General features: G+C 33.4%; 1 protein-coding gene across 1 annotated transcript; it reads left to right on the forward strand.

Annotated features, from left to right (window-relative positions):
* The first annotated feature begins 855 nt into the window (after positions 1-855).
* LOC137828365 (uncharacterized) lies at positions 856-4168 on the forward strand. The gene is made up of 3 exons (XM_068634902.1): positions 856-1328; positions 1494-1710; positions 3626-4168. The coding sequence occupies exons 2-3, from the start codon at positions 1519-1521 to the stop codon at positions 3983-3985; spliced, it is 552 nt and encodes a 183-aa protein (XP_068491003.1). The 5' UTR covers positions 856-1328; positions 1494-1518; the 3' UTR covers positions 3986-4168.
* The last annotated feature ends 3223 nt before the right edge of the window (positions 4169-7391 follow it).

The raw sequence follows: 7391 nt of genomic DNA on the forward strand, positions 1-7391 counted from the left end.
GAAAGACATTCAAGTGAGTTGAAGTTGCTCAATGACCAGAAATGGTTTTTGCAACGACTACATTCTTCTCCATTGCCTATATAAAGCCATTACTCAAGAAGAAAAATAAGCTTAATGAAGTTGAACATTGCTAAAACTTTGACAAAATCTTCTATAGCCCAAAAATCTTCATAGATAACAATGTGAGTGTTCTCGTCATGAATTAGAAGAGTTCACACACCTCATATACGTTGAAAGATGTTGTTCCTCTCTAGTGGGTGGCCTACTTATCAATTTGATCACTAATCAAATTATTTACCTATCCTAGCCAAGGGTGTTTGTTTGGAAAATAACATTGTTTTGGCCAAGAGTGGTTACTTTCAAAGAATACTTGGTTTTAGTCAGAGGTGGACGATTCAAAGAATACTAGATTTTAGCTAGGAGTGACTGGCTTCAAAGAATTCTCAATTATAGCCAAAAGTAGTTGAGTCCAATTTGTATTCAAAGAATTTTCGTTTTAAAACAATCCTCAGAGGGTTGGCTAAGGGTGAGTACATTCTCAAAAAATACTCAAGGAACTAGTCATGAAATATATTTGAATGCCAAAAACAACTTATGCAAATCCTATTTTACCTTTAAACTGAATTCACTAAAAAAAATGTGACCAAATCTAACAAGTAAATTTTATCTTATATCATTAACGTAATCCAGATAAAAGAAATCAATTTTACTAGGTTTTCTTATTTTTCAAAGTCATTATTAACCAAATGTGACTTGAACCTCCTTTTTAGTTTCAGTGTTTCAATCTTCTTATTTTGTTAGATTCATATCTTTGATATTATCTATTTATAAGTTTGTACGGGTTTCTCTAACTTTGTTGTTAAAAAATATCTCATTAAATTTAGAAATCACTGTGGTGATAAATTATCATAGTCTAGATAGCCTAAAATAGCATAGTGAATGTACTTTTCTAATATTTTAAAACAATATAAAAAAGGAAAATAAAAAGAGAAAGATAACACAATTAGATAAGTGATGATTTTTGTTAACAGAAGATAAGTGATAACTCTTTAAGGAACAAACTTTTGTTTGTAAAAAAAAGTAACAACTCTTATAAGTAATTACATTTTTTTTTTATTAAAATAATTGGTTATGGATGACGTGTGTGGGCACTGACATTCATTATAGGAAGCCTCAATGTTTTTAATTGTTTGTATTCCTTTTCCTTCCATTCTGAAAAGTAAAAAAAAATACAAAAGAAAATTGAAAATTCGAAGTTGGGGCTCTCACGATTTCAATTCCCCCTTTCTCCCACAGACTCCGATTCTCCTTGTAAACAGCGGTGCCAGGTTTGATCTTTTCGTTCTGAAACTGTGAATGTATTTTGCACGTTATATCGATCTGTTAACTGTATAATTGATCCAACGCAAGTTTGTCTCTTTTTTGATCGAAAATCTGATTTTTCAGATACCTTTGTGTTCCCATTTGATGGGGTTTGTCTGTTGATTGTATAGGGATTCTTTTAGCAGTAGATAGAGGATGGGGGCAATGATGTCCAGGTTCTGGTTCATGTTATTCCCTGCAAAAGAGTATAAGATTGTTGTTGTTGGATTAGATAACGCTGGAAAAACCACGACCCTTTACAAATTGCATCTGGGTGAGGTTGTAACTACCAACCCCACTGTTGGTAGCAACGTCGAAGAGCTCGTTTACAAGAATATACGATTTGAGGTCCGTTCTCCTATCACTTTACTAGTTTGTTTATTCATGTATTTTGTTTCATTGTGTTGATCTTGCTAGGAGGGTTTTATGTTATCTTTGTTGTTGCCGAATATATGTATGTGAGTATGGGAACTTGTCTCTGCTTACTGTCTTATTAATCTTTATTAGTAAATCATAGGTTCTAAGTAGATAAATTTGCCAGCACTCCAATTTAGCCATCTAGAGGATTCAACAGTCATAGAAAATACAAAAATTAGCCATTTGACTTCTACCACGATGACTGTTTGGGTTCCATATGTCTCTGTGCCCTTGGACCAGACATATAGCTTTGTCCTGCTTCTATTTTCTAATGTGTTTTTGGGTGAGATGTGTCAAAAAGGATGCGTTAGGGTGAGTTCTTGCAAACATAATTTTGAATGACCTTGATTTTGTTAAAAGTGATTTTGAAGTGAAATGATTTTGATAAAAAGCATTGTTTGAATTGTTGATAAAAAACACTTTTAGATGTGTAATTATGCAACAGCAATAACTACTAAGCCTTCTCCCATTGCATTGAGTTGGCTGTATGAATCATACCGCCCCCCCATAACGTTCTGTCATTTATTAAGTGGAAAGACAGGCCATTTATTTCTAAATGTCTCCCCATGATTTGATTTGTAAATTTCTTCATACATTTAAGCATTGGGTTATCTTGCATGAGCGGTCAACCGCCTCCTCATATGCCCAAACCATCAAAGACAAAGTTGTACCAATTTTTCTACTATGGGAGGTCTCTACTTTGGGTGACCACTTATTCATTGTAGCATTCTCATTTTCCGTCATTAAACTTCCCCACCCTTCTTAATATTACATATAAAGGCTATTACACACTGCTTGTATACCATTTAGCAAGGATGGATATGAAAGGATTTGAGAGGATCAGTTGAGTTTGTTTAAGCTGATTTGCAGGGATTTGAAAAGAAAGAGTTGTAATCCTCGTTGCTAATGAGAGAGAAAGATGAGAGAACCTTCAACATAATCGATTATGTTTATCGATTACATTGCAAACATAATCAATTATGTTTAATGTATTACGCAGCAAACATAATCAACTATGTTCCTAAAATAAAAGGTGTTTTTGTATACATAATTGGTTATGAGACATCCTTAATTGATAATGGTGGTTTTCACTTTTATTATTATTATATAATAAGTAATTAAAAAAATAATAAATACAATTATTAATGGCAAATAAAATCATCTTACTTTTTTACTTATTTACACTTTCTTCCGACTCATCCAAATAACCTTACTTTCAACTCTAATTTTCTTTCTTTTTGCTCCTTCACTTTCTTTCACACCATTTAAACAAAGGCTTAAAGTAACATAGTGATATTGAATTATGAAGTTAGGGGTTTTGCTTTTCACTGCGAAAGTGACATGTCAAATCCGTGGTTTGAAGTCCAAAATTGATTGCGTACAATTTTGCTAGAAGTGTTGGTACATAACAACGCTTGTTTGCATCCACTGAAATAGCTTCTATGGATGTCAACATTTTTCCAATGCTGGCTGATGTTTGGCTACCTTGATTCTTTACAAACTCCGACCACAATTTGGCATTTGATGATTTTTGGACGCCAGTTGTCTGTATGAACAGTGGATAATCACATAAATTAACAGTCTTTGATTTTGTCTTTGTAACAAGTGTTTTGGAGGGAGTGAAAGGGCATTTATTTCCATTTCTTCAGGTCTTGGTGTGGGCCATCATTTTAAACCTTTTTTGAGCCTTTGTTTTCTATTTTCTTTCCTTCCTGGTGAAAGGATGGATCTGGTTTTGGTAGCAATCCACATGAATGTTTTTAAACTACATTTGGTATTGAGTGTTCTAATTTTTACTACTGCGCAGGTTGAAGCATTACTTACTCCACTTCGTAATTCATTTCAGGTCTGGGATCTTGGCGGACAAGAAAGACTGAGGACATCATGGGCAACATATTACCGAGGAACACATGCTGTTATTGCGGTGATAGACAGCAGTGATAGAGCCAGGATCTCTGTCATGAAGGATGAACTTTTTAGGTTGCTGGGGCATGAAGATTTACAACATTCTGTGGTTCTTGTCTTTGCTAATAAACAAGATATCAAGGATGCTATGACTCCTGCTGAGATCACTGATGCATTATCTCTTCATAGTATCAAGGACCATGATTGGCATATACAGGCTTGTTGTGCCCTCACCGGAGATGGGCTGTATGATGGTCTTGGATGGATTGCCCAGCGAGTAACTGGCAAAGCCCCAACATGATGTTGATCTGCGGGAAACCTGGGATATTCATTTTTCATGTATTGAATTTATATGACGAGGGACAAAACTTTTATGTATCATTTATACTTCAAAGAGTCAAGCCAAGATAATGTGTTTGATTTGCTATGATATGAAGAAAAAGATTATTGAATAATCTAATTAAGACACGTTTTTAATCCTCAATCTAGTTTATTATTCAAGTGAGATGAATACGTGAAAGGAGTGAATTTTAGTCATGTACTTAAATTGCTGGTTTAAATATCAGAAGAGCCATTTAAAACAATTTTTATAATTCATATGGTTATATGGTTAATTTCCTCCTTTTGTTCGTCGTACGCTCTGTCCGCGTGCTTGCATGTGTTTGATGGAAGTATTTAATATTACAAAATTATTCAAGCTATTGTTTGGTTTGAAAACTTTATAAAGAATGTATCAAGTTTTCCTTTCCTATTTTGTATAACTAGACGCTCTGTGCACTGCACAACTGCAAACTGCAACTCCTGTGCTGTCGCCAATTTCTGCTACTGCTATAATTCCGGCCTATTATTCGCCCTCGTATTTTCTCAGTAAATTAGATTATTTTATGCAATGAAAGATTGCATTAAACTTACAATAATGAAATTTATATGGTACAAAACTGCAATATGTGAATGAATTTAACTCAACCAATTATAACCAAGACCAAAAGTTACTCTAAAACTAAGGGAGATCTGTAAAAAACATTTCCTCTTTCACTACAAAACGGATTCTGCATATGATACATTTAAAAGTGTCCTTTGTTTATAAAGAGAGTTTGACCCTAAAATGGAAAGTCTCCGAAAGTGAAGACTTTAGGATCACATGATCCAGATTAATTAAAATATTTAAAGAAAGCCCTTTCCCAGAAAAAATTAAAAAAAGTGTACGAGTAAATACTAGTGTACATGACTATCACTTAGAACGGTTCTCTAAACAAATTAAAGTCATGGTTTACACCAATAACGATGAGAGAGATTGAAGTTCAGTTTTTAAATTTAAATCCTACTCCATTATGTTAAAATAATCGTTTTTAATGCAGTCACTACTCTGTCATCAGTCTTATCCGTAGGCAAAAAGAGCAAAAGGAGCACCACATTTTGTTGATTCCTTCATACATAGCTCACGAATGCTGAGGCAGTCTAGCACGTGGTCTATATATGTCTACTAAAGGCTTAGCATGATAACATATTCTATACATATCAAACTTGGCGCATCTGCAGTAGGCATGCCATCCCTGCAACTAAACAACTGAAGCTAGCCAGATTCACTAGGCCAAGCTAATGGTTTAGATGCAAAATTGTCTCCTGAAAGCAACTCTTCCCTAATACGTTGACAAGATTGAAAGATATACTAGAAAGAATTATGTTACCATCATAGTTACTTTAGTGATGTACAAGTAAAAAAGTGAACCATTATTTCCTACCCATTTTCATTCTCCAGTCCTAGATGGCCATGCCCTTTGGAACCATTTTGTTCTTCATCCACATGTAAACTGAAACTAGTACATAGTAAGTAGCTGCAATTGTACCAAGAATGAATCCCGAAAGAAACAACAATGGATTTACTGGCTTATTTACTCTGCCTTAGGACCAAGCTGCATTATTCACAGCCACACTTCAAAATTGCACTGAACATAAAAAAAAAGTAGGGAAAACAAGCTTCCAAACAAGGTAAACATAATTCTTATAATGTCTTAGGGTGTATATAGCGGATTCAAGGACGTAATGCTGGCTGCTAAAGAAAATGTATCAATAGAAATATCCCAGAGCTACATCATTAGCCAGGTAAAGTAACAAGTCTAAGGAAATATTTAGAAGAGTTTGTTTGTAAGGAGCTTATTGAACTTGTAAAATATCTTATAATTTCCATAAATTTTTAATAAGTTTCTTGATAGTTTATAACTTAACAAGAGTTTTATTAAATAAACATTTAATTGAAGTGTTTATCCAAACGCATCTAAGTCACTGGCACACAATATTCGTTGAGAAAATCAAATTTATTCCCTTATTAATTAGTACTCTGAAGTCTGAACTGCTAAAACATAGGGTTGCTTTCTCAGTTAATTGTGCTTTTTAATTAATCCATATTAAGAGGCAATTCCTTCTGTTTTCATTGTTGCTTCTACAAGGGAATCTTGAAGGGCAGCGAAAAAGTAGCTGCGATGCACAACAAAAGTTCAACACAAAAGCACAATCCTTGATGAAGGGTGACTTCAGACCTCAATATCCTGTATGCGCATCATTTCTAACTGAAAAGATTTCGTTTCTTCTCAAAAAAAAGATAATTCTTCTGGTTAGCTTCATACAGAAAAATAAAATAAAAATCCCAACGGAATCGGAAAGCTTTTAATAAAAATCTATATCCTACTTGTAAACCAATTATTTTTAACAAGGTGCTGAATTTTAACTCTTTAAGTAGCATCTTAGACAAAAGTCCAATTCCTCATCAACAATACACTGATTAGCATAATATGAAGGCTTTCGGGAGATTTAATGCTCTGAATCTTGACAAAAAATTTGAACATATAAGGAAAAGTACATTGAGCGGGGCAAATCCTCTCTGCACCATATAAATTCCAACCTCCACTCTATCTGTCATTGAAATGATGAAGATGTTCCTGTGAAACAACAAAAATAACTTTAAATGAAAGGTGGGTGGATAAAAAAATACATTTTTGGATTTGTATTTTTGAAACATATTTTTGAATTTCGAAAATTCTTTTTCAGAATTTTCAACTTTTGTGTTTTGGATTTTTTTTTTTCATAATGTATTTTTTTATTTCGGATTTTCTTTTTCAGAACAAGATTTTAAATTTTGAATTATATTTTTTGAATTCCAGGTTTTCAAATCCATAATAAAGAGTAATTTCGAAAATTCTGAAAGATGATAGATAAAAGTTGAAATTGATATGGTGCAAAAAGAACTTGCCCCAGAGTGGAGAGTGTGAGGACACGACCCTACAACATAGGCAGACCCAATAGACAGAAGGAGTAGTCTCATTGGATGAAAGATATAGGGTATTTATATTTTTTGAAATACTCAAATTATCATTGACAATTTTTTGGTGGTTCTGAAATAGGGGGTGTTTCGTAAGCAAAATATGTTTTTGGAGGAAATCCAAAAGACAACAAAAAAAGATTCAAAAAAATATTTTCTAGGACACATTTTTTGACTTCCAAAATGGTAAATCCGAAATTCATAAAATATGTTTTGGAAAGGGTATTCCAAAATGGTTATGAACAGCCTTTTCGGGAATAAACTATGGACTACACTTTTCAGAATAATATGCATGGACTCCCCTATTTCATTTTGGATTTGTCATTTTCACAAATATTACGGATTACCCATTCTGTAAACAAAAAAAAAATAATTAACCTTACCTTTCTTC

The sequence above is a fragment of the Phaseolus vulgaris genome, chromosome 7, assembly GCF_000499845.2.
Source record: "Phaseolus vulgaris cultivar G19833 chromosome 7, P. vulgaris v2.0, whole genome shotgun sequence".
NCBI classification, from domain to species: domain Eukaryota; kingdom Viridiplantae; phylum Streptophyta; class Magnoliopsida; order Fabales; family Fabaceae; genus Phaseolus; species Phaseolus vulgaris.

Excerpts from the sequence above, each read along its gene's own strand:
- LOC137828365 (XM_068634902.1), top strand. The coding sequence starts at position 1,519 with ATGGGGGCAATGATGTCCAGGTTCTGGTTCATGTTATTCCCTGCAAAA. Across the intron at positions 1,711-3,625 it reads ACAAGAATATACGATTTGAG|GTCTGGGATCTTGGCGGACA; the intron begins GTCCGTTCTCCT and ends AATTCATTTCAG.